The sequence below is a fragment of the Artemia sp. Qi Xiang Cuo genome, chromosome 7 (genome assembly GCF_049724085.1).
Source record: "Artemia sp. Qi Xiang Cuo chromosome 7, ASM4972408v1, whole genome shotgun sequence".
Taxonomy (NCBI): domain Eukaryota; kingdom Metazoa; phylum Arthropoda; class Branchiopoda; order Anostraca; family Artemiidae; genus Artemia; species Artemia sp. Qi Xiang Cuo.
Window position 1 is genome coordinate 38,051,623 of NC_142800.1, and position 23,202 is coordinate 38,074,824.

Genomic DNA, 23,202 nt, shown 5'->3' on the forward strand with positions numbered 1-23,202 from the left:
TTTTCTGCGTCTTAAACCTATCCATTTTTTAGCGTCCTAACAATATCACAACCAACTTCAGACTACCCAGGATTCTTTTTCTACTTTAAGAATATATGCTAACCTACTATAAAAAATATCTTTGATTTAGAAACAATTGTATTAAATATAATTACAACAATAATATTAATCCCTGATACAATTTATTTTCCTCGATGTATCTCACTAGTGTATCTAAAGCAGCTTGAAGTCTATTTATATGCACTATATTTAGTTTCACAGTAAAGCATAATTGCTCCTCCAATTTAACTTTGCTCAACAATATCACATATCTTGCAGACATATCGTCCCATTCAAGGCTTATTCTACATCCTCGTGTAATTTCCACTGCCACGTTCGGTACTCTCGCCTTTGTATCATTGCTGCTACCTGCACCACCATCAAGCTCCAATAGCGTAAACATACCACTCATTTTCTATGCTAATATCGTGTGAAATAATAGACTAAAAAAAAACTGTTCTCTCTTTGAATTCAATTCTCTTACTAATATAAATTATAATGAAAATCACTCCTTATATTGATTCTGACTGCTATGGATTGGTTGATATAGCATCATAACTATGGATATTGAGCTACCGTATATTGAGTACCCTCTGTATTCGTTCTCTCCGATTGGTCCAGTAAAATGACTGTTGGCTCAGAAACCTGTTTGGGCGCATTATACGATCTTGTCCCAGAATATCTAGTTCCAAAATATAACGTGTTTGGTCACTTTATAGGTCCATAATATAGTGTTTTGTTGTATTATGCAACCTCCGTTGATATAGCAATATAGGTTACTACTAGTGTGGCACAGGTTGGGAATTGACATGGTGTATTACAGAGGGTTGGGTTACGAAAACATGAGCCAATAGATTTAATGTGTGATTTTTAACAAGGAAATATCTGGAAATATCTAACAAGGAAGTTGTATTATGAATGAAGATGGGGGTGTCAGAGAGCGCCAGAGGACCAGTAATAGTGTGGCACAGGTCGGGAATTGACATGGTGAATTAAGGAGGTTTGGGTTGCGAAAATATGAACCAATGGATTTAATGCGTGATTTTTTTTAACAGGAAAATATCGGGAAAATGTCTTAAGAATGAAGATGGGGTTGTCAGAGAGTACCAGGGGACCAGTAATAGTGTGACACAGGTTGGGGATTGACATGGTGCATTACGGAAGGTCAAGTTGCGAAAACATGAACCAAAGGATTTAATGCGCGATTCTAAACAGTAGAATATCTTAGGAATGAAGATGGGAATGTCAGAGAGCGCCAGAGGACCAGTAATAGTGTGGCATAAGTTGGGAATTGAGATGGTGTATTACGGAGGGTTAGGTTGCGTAGACTAAAGTTTTCTAGAGCTTAAAGTTAAGGCAGGAGGTGTTAAAAGAATTTTTCGATGAAGGGAGAGGGGGGCATAAATCTAACATACACTCAAAGAAACGATGCATTTTTATTAAAAGCACTTCAGAAATACCTCTTAGTATGGCTTAAATTTATCTCTAATGGGATTATGTGAAATTTGAAGAGGAAATATTTTTCAAATGTGTGCTTGTTAATTGGAAGGGGGGTGCACAGTCTTGACCCAAAGAAACGTGGCGTTTTCGTTATAAGCTCTTAATGGGACATAAATTTAACTCTCATAACCACCCTCCCCTTCTGGAACTGTCTGCTAGGAACCCAATCGTTCTATACGTCGTGCATGTTTTTATTTTTTCATTTGACATTTTTTCATTTCACATATTTTTTCATTTATAGTGTTTTTTTTATCAATAAATTTGTATTTACGAAAGCTTTAATACTTTAGATTCCTTGTTCAAGGATAAAGCTTCAATACCCAATGATTTACGCAGGAATATCTAACGCCGATGGTAGGCTACATAACTTTCGCTGTCTAGACCCTGTTAGAAAATCAATAACATTGTAATGCTTATGCGCTCTGATGCGGAAATCATTTAATTGAGTCAGTAAACGGAAGAGGGGTTCTTATTGCATGCTAATGGCTATTATGCAGAAAGTATTAGCCGAAACAGAATGTTAGAAATAGATTAATGGTCCAGATGATTAAGGCGTAGTTCTATTGGATGAAAATGACCTTTCGACTCCTAAGGGGCAAAAGTTATTAGAATATGATAGTCTTTTGAGTAAAACGCATTGAAAGAAGATTAAATCTCGAAAAGTATTATGTTACACCCCACGTATGTGCCGTCCTCAGTTAAAAGCGGGGGATCCCCCATTAACGCTGAAGAGACATAACACGTGAGAATGTGTCATCCGTAAACATTTCTCATTACGTAAGAACTAGAGAAAAAAACACATTGAAACAAACTCTTTGAAAAAAAACACCTTGAAAGAAAAAAAAACAACAAAAAAACACATTGAAAGTCTCGACAAAAAATGCATTGAAAGAGAATGAAATCTCAAAAAGTATTAAGTACCAGTGATGTGTAAGCTGCCCTTACGTAACACTTATGTATGCGCTGTCATTAGGTAACATCTCATGTATGCGCAGCCATTAAGTAACACCTACGTTTGCGCTGTCATTACGTAGCACCCACATGTGTGCTGTCATTACGTAACACCCACATGTGCGCTGTCATTACGTAGCACCCACGTGTGCACTGTGCTCAATTACAAGCGGGGGTTCCCCGCGGGTTCTGAAGTCTAGCTTGTCACACAAGATTGCGTCATCCTCTATTACATTACGTAACACCTGACCATTTAAAACAGGACACTTGTCGTATTGCAGGAGCGTATCTTTCCAATGTAAACATTGACAAAACACCTGCTAGTTACCATGGAAACAGGGATGCCTTTAAAACTAGGGTGTCTTTAAAACTACGGGTAGGGATGTCGTGGAAACTACAGATAAGGGTGTTATGGAATAAGGATGTCGTGAGAATCCTAATGTGGGTGTAGTCAAAACCATAGATGGGATAATACTTTCAGGTGTAAGGATGTACTGTATAAAATTGGAAACGAGAGAGAGTACTCCTTACAAAAAAGTTTGATACCATCTGAAAACAACTCAAGAAGTCCCAGAAAGCCTATCTTAAAGGGACTTTACACCAGTGAATCTACCCTCAGATCTTCCGCTCTTATAGTTTTCCATTTACCTTATATCACCTTATAGTTTATCAGCACTTATAGTTATAGCACCTTCAGCACCTTATAGTTTTCCACTTACCTGAAGAAGGTGCGCTTATTGGACGCTTTTGAACCTTCGGACTTACTGGATCCATTGGAAGCTCGTGTTGGTAAGGACACCATTTCGAAAGTGGGCAAAACCCAGTCCCTAGAAAAAGAAACAAAGAAATAGATAAGAGATTGGAACACAAAATGGAGGCAAAAAAGAACGGGGACAAATAACAAAAAATCTTTCCTTTATAAACTTTTCTCTTTCTTTCTGCATTTATTGCATGTGTGTGCAATATCAGGCGGCATTTTTCTAAAGTTTCCGACCCCCGAGAAGTATCAAATACTCCATAAAAATAGTCCCCAAAGTCACGCAAAAATCGGTAGCTACCAACGACAATCTTTTGGCAACAGGCCATCACAAAGGTTTCAAAACGGCCACCATAGTGACCGTTTTTCCACGTGCAGGGGAATAGTTTTCAGGTTGGTAATTTTACATTTTTAAAGGAGTATTCGCTGGAAAAATTTTACTCCTAGCGAATGTCTCGTATCATGTAGTCCATGTTTAAATAGAAATCCACCGGGCAAGGGCCAAAAACAAAAGGATTAAAAATAGTAACTAAACAATATCTTACATAAAAACCAGCAATATGCACATAAGGCGCCTAATAGATTCAATAGAATCTTTTACTTCACAACACAAATATTTGACAACAGCTGGGGAATAAAATTCACTTTTACAGCCTAATCACTTACATGGTCACATACATTCTTCCAACTGAGAAGATACTAGAAATTAACCTTGTGGCAATATGACCTCTGAAACTAAGACGATATTCATACAGCTTATCAGAAGTTGAAAGGTGATTAGTTATATATATCTGGAATTACCGTGACAACGAGATTCTTTTGATATTATCATTTTCGTCACAATTTCATTCCGTAGAGTTCGAATTACTATTGGAGCAGGTCATGTGTATATTCCCTTTGTCGCCAGGGTTTCTAAATGTTAAATTAGTTAAATTTATTCAAAGTTGTGAAAACAAAATTCTGTTTTTGGAGAAGATTTTTAATCTAAATATAATCCTGCTTGAAAAACAAAAACAGTTAGCTTATTTACACTCTAGTCACTTGAAGCATGTCCTTAGTACTTATCGTTTTGTTATTGTCGGAGTAGTGGTGATTGTAGAAATTCGTGTGGGATGCTATTCGTGTGGGATGCGTTCCAGTTTTAAGTAAGAGGAGCTCTTGACAGTTTCAATAGTTTTTTTTATCTGACTCTGCTAAACTAGAAAAGATAATTTGCATAAATGAAAGCTACCTAGACTGAGTTAGTTCTTACATACTCTTCTGTTACGAAGTTAATCGGAGCTATTAGCCTGTGGACGAAGGTTGTCATTATTATCTGTTGAAAGTATTACATTTAAAATCTCCCCACGGTGTATAATTGTTTGTTAGTTTTTTTTTCTTATTTTCGTTGGGGTAGTTTTTATTACCACTACAGTGGATATAATACTTGTCTTTACAATATCGTTTGAAGGTCTGAATGCAGATTGGGCGTCGCCACTTACCTTACACATTGGTACATTATTAACAAAAGCTTCTTCGGTTTCGTAACACGAAGCCGGATTTAACACCCACAAAATTCTGCGAAACAATAGGGCAGAGAAAATATTTAAAGGTTAATAACCTACTAACATTAAATTTGTTTAATGTTCTAATTGCAAATTAGCTAGTTTAATTGATTGGGAATTGTAACTCATATCTAATAATTGTCATTGTTTGTAAGCTTTCATTTAATTGCGTATATACCATAAACTGAGTGTATGACATAAGGTCAAGACGGCGAAGAGGCATAGATCCTCGTTAAATAAGGTCTTAACAGACCATTTATTACAGAAAGGTCATAACGCCTAGAGCGTAGAAACTGTCATTATAACGCCCTGCGGCGTACTGAATACCATTACCTAAGGATGTAACATCTACGGCGTTGATTTATAGATTTGTTTCTCGCAAATATAGTTGCCCTTGTTTGTTGCAAACTATATTTTGCTGTGAAATATTATATTTGTTTAATCAGATTAAAAATGTGTTCACCAATTTTGGCGGCTACGTTAGCGTATTTGACTTGACTACAGTGAAGTCAGCTAAAGTTCATTTCAAATTATTTGGAAAAATTTGGAAGTGATTATAACATATGTATTTTTAGTAAATAATTTACTCTTGCTTATAAAAAGAATGAGATTTATTGTTTAACTCATTATTTAGAGGCTCATTTAAGCAGCAAGTTCACTCTGACTTTATTTTAATATTTTTTTTTTAATATTTTGAAATTTCTAAGGTGTTTTAATTTGCCGTAACACCTAATTGTGAGTAGTATAGGCATTGTGGATACAAGCAATGCCCTATTGTTTTGGCCACTGCCCGACTACCTGCGACCAGCCTGCCGCTTACTGGGTACCTGCAACCAATCTTCTGCTACCCGGGTACCTGGAGCCAACCTGCCGCTGTCCGAATACGTGCAACCAGATTACAATTGTGTCATTCCTATGACATAACTATCGCATTCACATGCTTGTTAAGCGTATTGTCGATGAAATCCAAAAGCTGCCAACACTTTAGCAGCACAACTTGTGCTTGATAGTTTTCTTTGAATATATATTTTTATACGTAAAATTGAAAACCGCCATGTAGTCTGCTACTTTGGTATCCAATTTGGCCAGTGCGGTTTTAGCGGTCAGAATAAGCCTTCGCCGCACGCGCAATTCTTCGTTTTTGACTTGCACTCTTTGACTAAAGGTTCCCCTTTTTCCTTAATTTTTACCCCTTTTTATACATTAGCAGCTGGCAACCCTGCAGCACAAAAAAGATTCCGACACCTTAGCAGCAAAAGTTGTGTTTGATAGTTTTCTTTGCGTATGTATTTTTATACGTAAAATTGAAAATTGCCATGTAGCCTGCTGCTTTGGTACCCCATTTATCTAGTCCGGTTTTAACAGTCAGAGTAGGCCTTCGCCACGCGCGCGATTCTTTGTTTCGGACTTGCACTCTTTGAGTAGAGCTTCCCCTTTTTTCCTTAGTTTTTACCCCTTTTTATATATTGGAATTGGAAGCTGGCAACCCTGGTGGTACGCAAAAATAATGGAACAAAACATTACAGAAGTGGATTTTTGTGTCTTATATATAATTATTTGTATTTAAATCATTTGGGTGTGTTAAACCCAATATTTATGGTATGGTATAATACTCATTACATAAGGTCATAACACCTAGAGTATACAGGCCGTCATTACATAAGGTCATAACACCTTTGGCGTACAGACCGGAATTACATAAGGTCATAACACCATTGGGTGTACAGACTACCATTACGTAAGTTCATAACACCTTGGGTGTACAGACCGTCATTACATAGGGTCACAACACCTTGGGTGTACATGCCGTCATTGCATAAGGTCAAATCACCTTAGGTGTACAGACCGTCATTTAACAAGGTCATAACGCCTTTGGCGTACAGACCGGCATTACATAAGGTAATAACACCTTGGGTGTACAGGCCACCATTACATAAGGTCATAACGCCTTGGGAGTACAGACCCTCATTACATAAGGTCATAATTCTTTGGGAATACAGACCACCATTATATAAGGTCATGACGCCTTGGACGTACATACCGTCATTGCATATTATTTTAACGACTACAGCGCTGGCCTATAGGTCTGTTCTGGCATGGGGTAAGTTTTTCTGGTGATTAGAGTTGAGTTTACTTCCAGCGTCTAATTACAAATATGCTATGCTAGCTGGATAACAGTATATACTTATAATATTGAAGAAAATATCATTTCAAAACGTAGTACTTTCTTTGACCCTTTCGGCATCCCGGACCAAGCGAGAGCTTATAAATGTCATGGCGCATTTTCAGCTTCACAGGCACCACGCATAAACCCAAAGTTCATTTTGTTGCCATCAACTGGATAAGTAGGACATAAAGTTCATATCAGTTGACAGAAAGTCATTCTTGGCCTTAGATTCTTCCACACGAGTGACTCTGAGCGTGCTATCATACAGTGACGTCACGTTAAGTACTGTCATAAAGATGTTAAAGACAGAGAACGTCTCTCCTGACACTATCCCAAAAACTGATAAAGTTCTTGGATTCTGTTAATAGATGTCAGGAGCATTTTTCAAATATTATTTCTAGAGCGTACTCAAAATTGATGTTTATGAGAAGAGATAGTGTCTCGAACTCAATTCCTGATTTGTCCCAGGAGATTAGGAATAAACCGAGATTATTATCTCTGGAAAGTATTTCATGTTTTCCGCCGACTTTAAGGACCTAACTCACAGAATGAGGTTAGGTTTCACTTTCAAAAACAAAATCTATCAGTTCAGAGTCTACGAGAGCGTCTCCAATAAAACACTTCATCAGTACCTAGAATCAAATGACCTTCTAGGCGATCGCCAATATGGATTCTGCCGGAAACGCTCAACATTAGACTGCCTAGTGGCCCAGTATCAGGAGTGGATAGAACTACTGGCAATGGGATACGGCATCAGGCTATTATCCTTCGATATTGCGAAAGCTTTTGACAGAGTATGGCACTGTGGCCTGCTAAAGAAACTCTATGTGTATGGTGTTCGTGGATGCCTGTTAAAAGTGATTGAGAGCTTTCTTTCCGATCGTTCACTGCGGGTTGTTCTTGACGGGTTTATTTCCCGCGAATATCCAGTGAAAGCAGGGGTACCCCAGGGCAGTGTCTTGGGACCTACGCTCTTCCTTACCTACATAAACGACATGGGAGACAACCTCGCAAACCCTCTGCATCACTTTGCCGACGATACCACGACATACTCAGCCGTCCCTAAACACGAAGACCCAACACAAGCCTCCCTTTCCCTACAGATGGATCTTTTGAAAATTGAAATGTGGTCTGATGCATGGCTGATCAACTTCAATGCATCGAAAACAAAGGAGCTTCTAATTGCCCGATCAAAGATGCCAAGTGAACACCCCGGTTTCATCTTCAAAAATGAAGCTATAAAGAGAGTCGACGAGCTTCGCCTACTGGGGAATCATTTCTCCACCGATCTCTCTTGGAACAATCACCTTGATTGGATGAGAACCTCCTGCGCAAGAAAGCTGAGAGTTACTATTCGCTGCAATAACCTTCTTCCATCAAGCTCGATCATTCCACTCTACAAGTCTTGTATCAGACCCATAGCTAAATATGGATGCCCGCTATTTGCTGGTGCCCCGAAAACGCTGTTGGCACCACTTCAGAAGATCCGGAATAGGGCAAATAGGGCGGGCTGAGCCTCTACACGAGAATTGCTCCAGCCTCTAAATTAAAGGTTTGATGCAGCGTCGATGGCTGTTTTCTACAAGTACATGAATTCGCCTCCCTCAGAGGAGCTCTCTCGAATTGTGCTCCCCTTTGTCCAGCCGACAAGGCAGACACGAAGGCACACAGCCTGGTCCAATTATCTAAAGGAGGATACGCCGAAAACCGAGTACTTGAGGAACATCTTCATCCGGCGTTGCACTTCTATCTGGAACGATCTTCCTGGGGATATTATCCCTGCAAATCCCTCACTTGACACCTTCAAAAGAAGTTTCAATAGACATTTAAAACCTCGAGGCCATTGAAAGAGGTAAATGAATAGCGGCATATCAGATACTTTGAAGTACCTGGCGCCGTGAATATTGGAATTAAAAAAAAAACAAAAAACAAATTGCATTCTTACATGAACAAATAGATTCTGCGCAATTACCAAAAGTCACTAGTACAGAACAATGTAAAGACCATTATGATTCTCCAGCACAGACTTGGGTTCATGCTGAGCGAGAAATCAGAATTGCAATCTAGGCGAAAGATCAGATTTTTTGAAATCCTGGCAGGCCTGAAGGTAAAGAGGGTGTACCTAGCCCCGGAAAAGATTCAGAACTTGATCTATACAATCAGGACAACTCCGGAAAAATTGCATAGCTCAGTAAGACAACTGATGAAGCAGATCGAACACAGCAACGTTGGCTTAAGAGCAATTCCTCTTAACAGACTGCATCTCAGAAAAGGTTAATTGCTAATGCTCCGTTTGGGGGACCGGTCGTGGAACAACATAGATTTAAACATCCCGATTACGACAGAGATGAAAAAGGCATTTTTACCATGGCTCCACAAAGATTGGCTGAGTCAAGACCTTCCTCTCAAGCCCCATTGTTTCCAAAACAAGATCCACTGAAAGCTCAACTTACGGGTGGGCTGGCTATCTAGATAACTCACATCAGGACACTTCGGGGACTTGGTCTCCAGAAAAAAAATCTCTTCAAATAAGTTGCCTCGAGATGAGAGCTGTAACTATCACGATCAAAGCCTCTGGGGAGGAGCTAAGAAACGAGGTAGTCATGGTAGTGACAGACAAATTGAATGTAATCAACAACATAAACAAAGAGGGTGGAACCCGTTCCTTCACCCTTGAGAAGGAATCCATAGGATATCTTCAAGATTACGATAACCCTGAACATTCAGTTGAGGGCAAGACACATCATACTCAACCTATTAGCAGACACACCGTCACGAGAAGAAAAGGGTCTGCCCACAGAATGGAGTCTCAACGAGAGTGCCTTCAGAGCACTGTCAAAAGAGTACGAATTACAAGAAGTCGATCTATTCGTGATTCGATTGAAACGGATGATCGACGCGTTTTCCTCACAAGTTCTAGATTCTCTTGCGATTGACACAGATGTCATGGTCCATGATTGGTCGGACAAATAAAGCTATTCCTGCCCTCCATTTGCCCTGTATCCCAAATGTTTTAGAAAACGTTTAGAATCCTGTGAACTGCCAAATAACGCTAATTGTTCCGAAATGGCCTCGCCAAGCATGGCAAACGAATCGTCTCAACCTTCTAATAGACTTGCTTATACCCCTCGGAGATAGGCAGATCTCTTCCAGCAAGGTTGACTGCACTACCCAACACTAAGGATTCTAAATTTATACGGCTGGAAGCTATCAAGGGTGGGCTCGAAAACAGAGAATCTTCTCAGGGATCAGCCCGTACAATTGCCCAGCCCCAATCGACGGTCTACCATCAAAAGATCACGAGAAGTAGCAACGGGAACTAATTTTCTTGCATAAAATAGTTCATATCTATCGCATATGATACAGCAGAAAAAGATGGTAACAAAGGGAAAGCAAACGACATAAGATCCATGGCAGCGTCATGGGCGCTATCAAAATCTATACCACTTTCAGATATAATGAGCACTGCTGGCTGGTCTTCGGAGATTACGCCTAGACGACATTCCTTCATGAAATTGAAGATCTAATTGATGCTCTAACATTTTTCGCAGTTCAGACAGCTATATAGTTTATACATTGAACTATTTGAGTGGATAATTAAACAATAAATTAACTGATCTTAGGCACCCACCACCAAAGAGGGTTGCCAACTGCTGAAGCCAAAAAAGAGTGCAAATCAGAGCCAAATAAGAGTACAGGTTGGTAAAAAAGAGTGCAAGTCAAAAAATTTGCGCGCGCGTGTAATTTGTAACTAGTCGTGAACTATAGCTGACTTCACTGTAGTAAAGTCAAATACCGTTTTTTATTTCTATTAGTACCTTTTCTATCATCATTTAATAAAAGAGTGCAAAGAGCAAATAATGGGCAAAAAGAGTGCAAATCTGGTCCGTGGTGCGAATGAGTGCAATGAAAAAAAGAGAGTGCATTTCACAAGATAAGTTTGCAAATTGGGAACCCTGTCACCAAATCGGTTGGAATCTCAGCTTTTGTTAATAATGTAACAATGTGTAAGGTAAGTGGCGACGTCAAAACCAAACTTTCGAATGAAGGTTCAGTTTGGCTAGCCATAATACTTACCTTTCACATTGGTACATAGTCCCTCCCTCCTCCCCGTTTTAAGAGGGCTATAGAGTTATCAGAGATTTAGGTTCAAAAGAGAAACTAATCTTGATTTAGATTTGTGTGTAGGGTTCTTTTGTCTTGGAGATGTTTTCAAAGATTGTTACGAAAACGAAGAAGCTTTTGTTAATAATGTACCAATGTGTAAGGTAAGTATTGTGGCTAGCCAAACTCAACTTTCATTCCAAAGTTCAGTTTTTATACATTTTATGTGTTTTCTGTTAAGCAAAAATTTATCAGAATATAGGAAAGAAAAAAAAATCACAGGGATTACATTCTGCTACTTACCGTGGGTAATCCCTCTGCATTTTAATTTTGAAATTCTTCCTTTAAAAATCAGCTTTTTTACTAACTCTTTAACTTTCATACTTTTATAAGGCCTGATTGCAAGTTTGAAAGTTTCGTTCTCAGGTAGTTTTCGTTCGGATGACATTGAAGGAAAAAGAAAACTGGTTAAGAGAACATCAACATAGTTTTGGAAGAATTGTATTGGAATCAAAGGAAGAGACCTCAGGGTATTGAAACCTCATGGAAACCTCACAGGGTAGTCAAAAAAGTGGAATGCAGGCTGCAAGATCCAGAAATCTAGACATGGATTGAGATACACACATAAGATTTCCTTGAGGTTTTATAGATTTAGCCATGGATATATGGGGTATCGAAACTTATTTAAATTCTAATTCTAGAGTTCAATTCAAATTCTGAATTTAAAATTCCCTATTTTGTTGGATCAATTTAATTATCATGCAGTTTAATGTCTAACTGTCAATCATTTGGATAAAAAGAATGTTTGAAAGTAGTTAAGCCTGATGTCTCGTCCTTGTTTTGTCGAAGGTTCGGTCATGGCAATGAAGCTTAAAAGGAATTATGAATCCTAGGAACTCTTGCTTTAAAGGAAGAAAGAATTTTTACAAAAACTGTTCGTTTTCAAACGAACTGTTCTATAAGAGTTGTTTGTTTTCAAACGAACTTTCCTATAAGAGCTGTTCGTTTTCAATTCCCTTAAAAAAAAAAACACCGATCAATCGACGGCTGACGACCCAAAATTTTTTGCCGCATCGGCGGCACGAAGCCATCGAGCATAATTACACCCATCGTATTTAATTATTTTTATACACAGGGGAAATTAATTACTCGAAACTGATCTTGTAAGGAAGCCTTACCTTCAAACTCCAGACATCGTTCAAAAATCTCCAAACAAGGGGAAAGAGTCTCCTCTTTCTCCTCAAATCTTCGCAATTCACGTCGACCATGATTCTGTAATTGAAATTGGAAGTACTTAATGCAAAAAAAAGGAATACTCAAATAAATTAGAGATTAAGAATTAGATATTCTTATTTTGAGAATAAACATACCACTAGGTTCTCAATTTATTACCTATTACAGACAAAATGAGAAATCTCATCACTTTTGTATCTCAGCCACCCACTTAGTGGGGCAAGATATATCCATAGGCTATGTACAGAACTGGTTGATTTTTAAGACTTTGGTGTTAAGAACCGATTGTTAATGTAAAACAATTAAATATTATAATGGCAATTCCGCAAAATCAAACAAATTTATGACAAAACAAATTTATTGTGATCTCGAAAAAGACCTAAAGCCCCTCAAAACGGGGAAAAATATCATTATTTATTGGTAGTAGTGTTATTGATAAATGTTAAATTGACCGCAAAGTAATTTTGTTCGTTTGAAGTTCCAACTTCGCTCTTTACTTCCCTCAGAAAAAACCCTTTTTTTTTAATTACATAGATAATCCAATGGCATATTCCTTTTTCTATTTAAATTCTGCCATATAATAAATATTAACCTTAAAAAGTAGCACCATTTGATTCCGATTCTATACTTTCCAAGTGAAATACTTACTAACATGAAAATTGAACAACAACACAAAGTTATCAGAAGTAAACGCTGTACTAGTTACAAACAGGTGCAGTCACAGTCGCAAGGTGCCACGGTCGGAAGTAGTCACATTTGCAGCCGCAATACTGACCCTGAAAGTTTCACACTTTTTGATAACTTGGATACAGACAGTGTCTTGTTTTTGCTGGTTATACCACTGAAAATTCCACAAAATTTAACCTCAATACCTTCATCTTTTGTTTAACACACCCAGGATGAAACATTTCCCTCATTTTTTCCCAATGATAAATCGTGCATATTAAATATGGAGAAATTGTACAGTTCACAACCTTGAACTGGGAAAAAGGAGGGACAACCTTAAATAAAAGGAGGGAGTCTGATTTTCCGGGCCTTTTTCACTTCCCTCTCAACAAGATTTTCAAGTTCCAACTAAAATGACCTTAGCAATTCCTTAGATATTGCTATTATACTCTTTTGAATGCCCTCTTGCATACAGTCATTTTATTTTGTTTGACAGCTCCCTCAGCTTTTTCTAAAGGTTTTACCTTAGTAATCTTAGGGTTTTGGAGACTAAGGATCAAACATACCACCCCCCCCCCCCATCCACGCTTTTGCAATGATAAATCATGAACACAAACAACAAGTACAACAATAGGGATTTTTTTTTTTTGTTAGACAATGGAACTTAAACCTTAAATAAATATTTCGACTCTATATCAAAGGGCAGTTCTCAGCAAACCACAGATGAATATATAAAAGAAACTTAAATTAAAATACGAACATTAGAACTAATTTTTTTTTGTATTATTTTAAACAGTTCAAGCAGCCCCACTTCAACGAAGTTCCACCAGGGCTGATAGATAAAGTGAGGCGAAACAAGGCAATTCATTTAAGTGAATCTGAAAGCCCCTTGCCCTGGGGATTTGGTTGGCACTACATCCCGGGAGGAATAGTCAATAGACCTTTTGTCTATTTTGAACCAAATTCCTTTTTCAAAATTTTACACAGTGTTGAGAGGAGTGGTTTCTAAAAAGGGTAAGGGGCCTCTGTATCACATTAAAACACACCCACCCCCACAACGTACCCTTTAAGTTTTAAATCAATATCCTTAGCCGTTCCTTAGATATTGACGATCAGCCCTTCTGACAAAAGAGCATGCAAATAGTAAGTTTTATTGTATTCGGTATTCCTCTCCAAAACTTTAGAGGTTTATGTTATCTTCATAAGCATAGCTAAATGAGCTATAGAGTATATTGAACAAGAAGTCTAATTAAGAGTTAGTTGGATTTTTTGGAGAGAGGGGAGCTAAAGGGATATGGGAGAGGCTGGGAGCCACCTAACTGCCTTAAAACATCCCCCTTGACACGTTTTGGAAGTTTTCATTTAATACTCTCACCCGTTCTTAAGATAATGCAGATCCACCTTTTTGATAAAGTGGATGTTCATTGTGCCTTTTGTTTAGTATAACATACCCCTTAACATTCTCAAAAGTTTCATGTTAATGCCCTTGACCTTTTCAGATATACCCGAAATCAAAACTTCCTCCTTTTCCAGATGATAAATTCTGCAAGTAAAAATGGATAAATTTCATAATCTACAATCCTTGTTCTGGGTTGTCGGAAGCTAGGCATCCCAGGAGGCATAGCTATTAAACATTTAGACTAGTTTTAACAAAATTACAATTACGAAATGTCAATCATGGTTAAGGAGGGGAAGGACATAAAAAGGACACAAGAGGGGGTCTAGTTGTTCTCCAATCTCTTCAACATCCCCTCAACATACCTTGAAAGTTTCAACAAAATACCCTCAGCCGTTCCTTAGACATTGTTCATTTAACCAGAAAGCATATAGATTACTTTGATTGTTTTTGGCATTCCTCTAAATATCTCCTTAAGGGGATGTGGTACCTAAAACTTATTGCTCGATTTTCAATCTCCATCTCTTGTCGGTAAATTGGTCAAAGGACAAAGATTCAATTAGCGAACTCTCCTGGAGACTTAGTTATCAAGATCAATCAAGTATTTTATTTGTGTCTCTTGTTAAATTTGAAAAGTTGACATTTTCAAATGAGCAGGTTCGTCCGCACGAATACGTTGCACCTTGACAGAAGAAAAAAAAAGTACAAGAGACAGAATCTTGATTAAACTGGTAATTTTATCAAATGATGACAATTTTATACGCAGGGAGAATCTTCCGAGGGGTAACCGTCTAGGGAGGGAATCATCAGGGGGGATTAGACAGAAACTATAAACGTAAAAACAACTTAAAAAAAAGAATAATTGAAAGTTGACTTCAAAAGTGTTCTCTTTGGGTTGCGAGGCGGGCAATTATCTCGTTACTATAAATACATAGCCAACTTGGAGATTTTCGTTGAAAACCAAATTCGAAACCAAGCCCTACCAGGATATTATCCTGAATAGACAAATTTTAATGACAGGGACCGCTAAGAAGCTTATGCGAATTGAGAAATTAAGGCAATTTTGGCACAATATAAGTAGTATTGGTGTATGCACTCCAACGGGGCAGTCCCCCTACCATACAACGGGGCAGTACTTCCACCATACTCGCGGTCTATCATTCACCATACAACTACAGGCATAACCATCCATATGACAAGACACATCTCACCATACAACAAGACATATATCCCACCATACAAGCAGACAGTCCCTATCATCATACAACAAGACACCTATCCTGGTGATACAACAAGAGTCCTATTCCACTGTGCTAACGGAGTTACTGATCCCTCATATCATCTCACGATGAGCATAGTTTCTTATTGAGTGTAATGGTCTTTTGAAATTGTTTTTTAGATGGTATTTCGTGCTGCTATGATTTTAATCACAATCAAGCTTCTTTGGTAGTTGTGATTTTTCATGCTGCTATGAATTTAATTAAAATCATGTTTCTTATACAGCAAGTGATTTTTCACGCTGTTCTGTTTTTTTTAACTAAAAATACTTAAAAAAAAATGTTTTTTCGGAGTTTTGTTTTTAATGTTTTTCTTTGGTGGATATGAATGTCATGGTGCTAGATGAGGTTCTTCATGTTTTTTTGGAATGCTTTGTTTTTACTGTTTTTTGGTGGATATGATGTTAGGCATGGTTCTTGATTGTAGCTTGATTTTAGACGTTGACGCTTTTACTCTGGCATTGAGCGTGGATATAAAAAACCTCATGGAGAGTTAGTATCTCAGTTCAAAATTGACGAATTTGTAACATGAATTCAAACGAAAGGAGATGTAATGGCGAAAGCTACAAGCAAGAAGCAAGTTATTCATTTTTCATTGTATTCTTAGTAGGTGATGGGACTAATTCTAATATAGTTTACCGAATGGTTGATACAGTCCCTTTATAGTTAACAAATAATATAGTTTTGAAATCATCTTACATTACTATTGAGCTGTTGGATTCATTCCGTGGAATATTTTGAACCGGGTCTATTCATAAGGGAACAGTTTAAAAAGTGCATTTACTAGGTTGTTATGGGTTTGGATGTTATATATAATCATTATTTTTTTAAAAAGCTTCTCGTCCCAGTAGTTATTCCTAATTTTTTTTTGTATTTGATCCATGGAATATTATTGAATCCAAGCCTTAACATGAATAATAGTAGAATAAGTATGAGTGTGACAGTGCCCATACCCCAATTAATTTTTTTTTTCTGGTTACGACCTAAAAGAGGACATAGTTTCGCAATGAGCATGACAGGACTCCATGTCACCACTCCATGGTCCCAAATCCCACACCCAGGGTCCTGAGACCCCAAGCAGGTCCCCGAGTCCTAAACTTAGCTCCCAAGTCCCACAATGGGGCCCCAAGTCTCCTCATCTCTCCTCCCTTTTCCTTCCAGCCCCCCAGCTTTTTTCGATCAGATTTTTTTTCAACTTTTTTTTCCACGTCTTAAAATCATCAAATATACATATACAAAAAAAGAAATCACCTGTGATATTTTAAAAGTACAAAATGAGGATGATATAAATGTGTCTTTCGCGAGTTTTTCCATTAAAAACATAATGTTTCTATTGATTTTTTTTTCGTTTACTAACTTTTTACTATTGAACTGAAATTTTACACTTTTTTTCAATGTATTAAAATCATAGCAAAAGAAAATGAATGACACTTTTGATTTAAATTTCAAATCACATTCTTGTGCTTACCCTACGAGGACTGATGGTTCTCATTTCAATATTTTTTCATGAAAAAACAAACTTAAATTTTATTTCTTTTTCAAGGATATCCCAGATCTCCCCCTATCCACAAAGCAGGCAAGAGGGCACGAAGCGACCCCTATAGTAGTAAAGAGGTAAGTGTAGAACATGGATACTTTGAACAATTATATCCACAACAACCCCTCTCTGAAAACATACATTTTAGAATTTATTCCAATCAGGACAACTTCATAGATTTATAATCCACATTTATTGATTTAAAAGTTGTGGCGAGGAAAAAGTCTGACAATTTACCTCCCTCCGCCGTCGATGGATTTTCCTATGAAAATGGTATACTACAAAATTTATTTAAGTAAATATGTGTCTACATAAATAGAAAATTGGTGAGCACTTGCAAAAATCTATCAAACTATGCAAACAACATACAATTTATATTGATGACTCCAATGCCATATAAGAAATTGAGAGGTCTGCCAATGGGCTATGACTATAAATCAAATGTTGATACTGATGGTGAACTCACTTGGGCAGTGAGCAAGGAGTATCATTTAGTTGGCAGACTCAATCATGAAATATTTAATATATCTCAGTGGATGCCCCCAATAATAAAATTGATATAAAGTTACAAATCGCTCCGTCCAATTTCATTTTGAGAAAAACCCTTGATGCAGCACCAAATGTCAGTGTTAATATCACCCCGGCAATACTTCATGCACAAAACAACAGGTTATAAATTCTGCTGCTTTGGCAATTGAAAAGAAATAACATCAAACTGCTCGTTCCTCACACAATCACCAATCAACGACATATTGCCACAGGTTCAAGTACCTACATTGACTCTTCATTTATCAATGGTGAACTTCCTTCGAAACTCACTTTGGGTTTTGTAAAAGGTGCCAGTGCCATAGGATCGTGGACAAGTTCTCCACATGAATTTGAACTGTTTGGACTTTCCTCTCTTGTATGTAAAGTAAATGGAATTCCTCACAACAATTTATCCTACAATTTAGGACCCTATATGAATTGACAATGCAATCCCTAGATCGAGATTCTCAACTATATGAAAATGATTTAACCGACGCAATGTTCGCAAAAAGTCAAGGTATCATTGTTTTGGACTTGTCTGGTACTGGTACTAGTACGAGTATTATCCGAACGGGTACAGCACGTTTAGAGTGTACCTTTGACAAACCATTGACGGAGAGTGTAACAATAATCTCACTCAATCAATTTGAAACCTATTGGGAAATTACCCTTGACGATATTGTTTTATTAGACTTGGCACCGTGAACACCAATCAAATAATCAATGTATTTAACATGGATCATTATAGGTCCAAATATAAATCCTATTGCACACCCTCAGATTTTCTTGAATCATTGTTAATTTCTTTATTAATCATTCATTATCATTCATTATCACTGTTAATAGTAGTCCATCGACTGTGCAAACGGGTCATCGATTATTCATCCTTCAAACTGCAAAGAATATGGAATTTTGATACTCTTGGTCTACCATACACCTCACATCAAAAACTATCTTGAAGGAAGTAGAAAAACAATTATTCAAAATCGGATGCGAGTACAAGATTTATCAATCAAAAGCTGTGGTTTTCATGCATTACTATATTTCATTTTTTTATGTCGTGACTATACTTACAGTGAATTTCTTAACATTTATGTATACAGTCCTCGTTTGAATGACTTTATAGTAGAAACTATCCTCTCAGACCTGTATAATATTGATTTCAGTGCCCTAAGAATAAAGTGTTTTAATAATGTATGTAAATTTGTTTATTAATACAATATATATGTACTATAAAAAAAGTCTTTTGTGTGCATTGCTTAGATTTCTTCTTCTTCATAGTCATTTAGGTCGTCATCATTGTCGATCACGATTAGTGGTGGCAGATCATTGGGATTCAACTTGTACTGAACCTGGCATGCAAAGCCAGGGTCTCATTTTCCACAATATAGTGTAATTTCATTTTTATTAAATCTCTTTGTGAAGTTAATGATTCTATTACGATTCATATTGCAAAATTCACTTGTTTCCATCGGACTATTTGAAGTAATGTCGCACAAAATATTCTCATTAAGAGTCACTTTCTGTAACAGCCAAATAAAAACCAGTAGTTGTATAATCATCGCTCCCATTTTCCACACAACGATGACGCAACAACCATACTCGCTTCATGTTTTTACAATTAAAACGTCCTCCAAATTCTCCTTCCCAAAACAATTTAAATCAACGATGATACCATTCCCTTAGAAATAAACTGAAATCACGTTAAGGGTTTTTTCCCATCTTGCCAGGGTAAGTATTTTCCCTCTGATCACACTTATCAAAATAGCAATTAGAGCATAGATATCTATTAGGATGAGAGTCACAAGTCTCTTCAAGACAGGTATTACAATCCTTAATTTGTACAGCATATCCTTTATGTAATTTACATGGATTGTATAATCTACGTTTTTCATTATGGTCACCAACTGTAGTACGGTTCTCGCATGATGACCATTTGCCCAATGTATATAAACATAATGAACATGTGTAGAACATTTTTTCGATGTTGTCTGTCTCACTACAAAAAAGAAACTAACTCACAATCAATAAAAAGAATGCCTTCTAGGAGGTGGAGGATTAAACAAGTGATGTCACAAAAACTTATTTCTTGTTGTCATTATATGTTCACAAAATGAGTGTCTTACATAAATTTCTAGGTAGTGGTTAAAAGCAGAATCACAATGTCATTTTGTTGTGTTTCAATTAATGCATCAATAAATAAAGTAAATGCATTTGGTGCACATCATATAAAATTCATACAATAGTCCAAAGATGAAGAATCATTTTACATGATAATTTCAAACATTTTTTTAGAGAATATTTTTTTTCGTACAGTTAACATCTGAAATTCAACATTTAGATTCAAACACTTTTCCAATGTTACAAGATTCCCTTAAATTTTGTGTTTTTCAAAACCATTCATTTTCGTTCTTACCAGTACCACTACCTGCTAAGACTAAACTAATAATTATAAGTTTCCACTTTGTGCACACCCTCAGTGCCTATTGGTCCCTCCACTAGTGAGAGAGTGGAGTAAACGATCAACTAGAGTATCTTATCAATAAAACATTATAAAAGCATTTTTATTGACAGAATTGTAATAAAAGAATATATATTCACTCTCTTCGCGTTAGGTGAGTTATTCCATTTTCCTCAATGTGCTTCATGATGGCTTTAAATCCATGTTGAAGTCTCGATATTTGCATCATATTCACTTTTGCGGCAAAACATAATTGATCAATCAACTTAAATTTACTTAATGATATAACATATCTACCAAACATGTTATCTCGTTAAAATTTTAGTGGGCAATCCCCTCAAGTTCACCCGCTACATTAAGAGTGCTTGTCTTCATAACATCACTGTCAACTAGTTCGAAGTGCCATATTGTAAAACCTTATTTTCAAAACGTATGAATGTTTTTTTCAACTTGAAACAATGTAAACTTATCAAATGTCTATTTCGAACTTCGAAATTAACTCTCCAACAGGTTTTTTTATATCCACGCACAAGGCCAGAGTAAAAGCGTTAACGATAAAAACCAAGCTACAATGAAGAACCCCACCTAACATCATAACATTCATATCCACAAAAAAACATTAAAAAAATAACACTAAAAAAAGATTATTAAAGACGTTGATACATGTCATTGGATTATGTGTATGGTTGCATGGATTTTATTGTATGGTTGGTGTTTTGTATTGATGTATAGTTGGTTATGCATATTGATGTATAGTGTTTTTTTGATGTTTATTTTATGGATGTATGGATGTTGTTGTAATAGTGGTTATGTCTGTAGTTGTATGGTGAATGATAGACCGCTTGTATGGTGGGAGTACTGCCACGTTGTATGGTAGGGGGACTGCCCCGTTGGAGCGCATACACCCATACTACTAATACAGAGTAATTGCATACATAAATATGAATTAATTCGGCTAGAAACTAGCCTAGCTAGCCTAACCTGAATATGTAAAGGTTTCAGTTATCCGTTGACTCGCCCCGGAATGAATCACGGATTGCCACATTAGGTGGTACTCTTCCGTTCAGATTTTCAGGTAACAAAGCTTTCATATAGAATTTATGGAGCTCCAGAAACATTTTCTGATACCAGAGATTTTTGTCGTGGTTGATTTTTTCCACATGGATATCTCCTTTACCGAAGTAAACAACGAAAAATCCTAGGTTGAGGTCGTAAAACTTTAGCTGTATCTGAACTTGATAAAAATAATTATGGTTCCTCTTTAAATTTACGCTGATTTTATTATTCAGGAAAACAGCTTTATCTCTATTAAGTCTTTATTTCTCTTCTTTGGGTTCGGCCAGGACACTCTTTCTAAGTGAAGGATATGTTTGAAAAATATACGGGAGAGGGTGAAAAAGCCGGATACTATGAATATATAAACAACTAAATTAAAAGGAAATTTTTCGGTAATTTTGAATTAAACCTTACCAGAGTCTTAACCAAACCCTAAATAGAACGTACAATAATAAGGACCACAAGAAACGTCGATACAATACACAGTAAAAACGTATATAAGTATAAATTCACGAATTCAAGTAATTTTTTTATACGTGCAGCATATAAAACTAATGTCGGAATAATTGAAGCAATGCATGCGGTTTCATTTACCCCTCGACTTACCTAAAATTGGCTCACGAATTACCATATTACGTGGTATCCATCCACTATTTCGGGTAATGACGCTTTCAAGAAATTCTATATTTGAAAATTTCGTTCGGAATTAAATTTGGAAGTCTGTTTTTCTTGGGTTTGCCTAGGATACTCGTTCTAAGAAACTGAGTGAAAAAAAACTGAAAGTAAGGAGCAACATTAAAACTAAAAAAGAACAGAAATTATTCCATATATGAAGATGTTGCACCCTCCTCAATACTTTGCTCTTTATGCTGAAGTTTTCAGCAGATTTAAAAAAGCATTCTATACTAATTAAACGACCCTTGTGTTTCAGTAGCCGTTCCTAAAAAATTGTGACAACAGTCAAACTTAAGCGTAAAGAGCAAGGTATTGAGAAGAGGGCATTCCTTCATATATGGAACAATTTCTGTAGGCTTTGAGTTTTAATGTTGATCCTTGCTTTCTATTAAAAAAATTTTTGACCGTTTTTCAAATAAGGCCGGTAAATCTGGCTCACCCTCCATGAAAAAATTTCATCTCCCTCACATGAAACTCCTCCGTGGAAATTTACTCGCATGTAAAATACACCCCCCCCACTCTGCAAAATTCCCTCCAGACTGTTCCATCCTCTCTGAAAATTCCACAAAATTTCTTGTGGACGATTCCACCAGAAAATTCACCTTAGCATAACTTCATTTGAAAAATAAATTAATTTGAAAAATTCAGAGGTCGAGGCCGAGGGCCTCGATCGAGTCCGTTGATTTTGAATTGAAGTTATCAAGTATTTTGCAGTAGGTTGCATAGGTTGCATCAAGACATGGCTAATTGTGGACAGAGAAAAGCCAAGACAGAGAAAGTCCAAGTAATTGAGAGGCAAATGTTTAAATGGCTGGGGCACGGGTAAATGACAGGAGTATGCATGGTTTTTCTTATTGGACACATACTTGTTTGTTAGTTTTTGTAAAGGCATGCCTGCCTAAAGTCTCAGGTATGCTGACCAAGAATTCAAAAATTGACGTTGTTCACATATCTGATTTTCTTCAAAATGACCAAAATTTTCTTTTATTTTAGTCGTTTATTTACTTCTAGTTTTCAACTAGTTATCCCTCGCATAGTATATTCTTCTAATATAGTTCAATTTCCAAGAACAATTGCCCTAGGAAAATACACAGGAAAACACACTTTCAAATTTGATTTTCAATGACAATTCATTATACCTGTTTATGTTTTTCTAGTATTCCACTATCCTCCTCTTATTTTCATTTAAAATAATCAAGCATTTCGTGGTAATGAACTGTAAGTAAGGAGCGAATCGGTTCAATAGTAACTGATACTTTAGAAAATGGAATTTTCATATCAATAGATACATGCAAAGAATCAGCATATTAC

General features: G+C 36.8%; 1 protein-coding gene across 1 annotated transcript in view; it reads right to left on the reverse strand.

Annotated features, from left to right (window-relative positions):
• LOC148950246 (uncharacterized) overlaps positions 1-23,202 on the reverse strand; it is a 251,772-nt gene that overhangs the window by 9,202 nt on the left and 219,368 nt on the right. Inside the window, exons 19-20 of the mRNA XM_089091811.1 lie at positions 12,241-12,334; positions 3,210-3,317 (exon numbers count right to left, since the gene is read on the reverse strand). Of these exons, the coding sequence (XP_088947937.1) occupies positions 3,210-3,317; positions 12,241-12,334 (202 nt within the window). The remainder of the gene's footprint in view (positions 1-3,209; positions 3,318-12,240; positions 12,335-23,202) is intronic.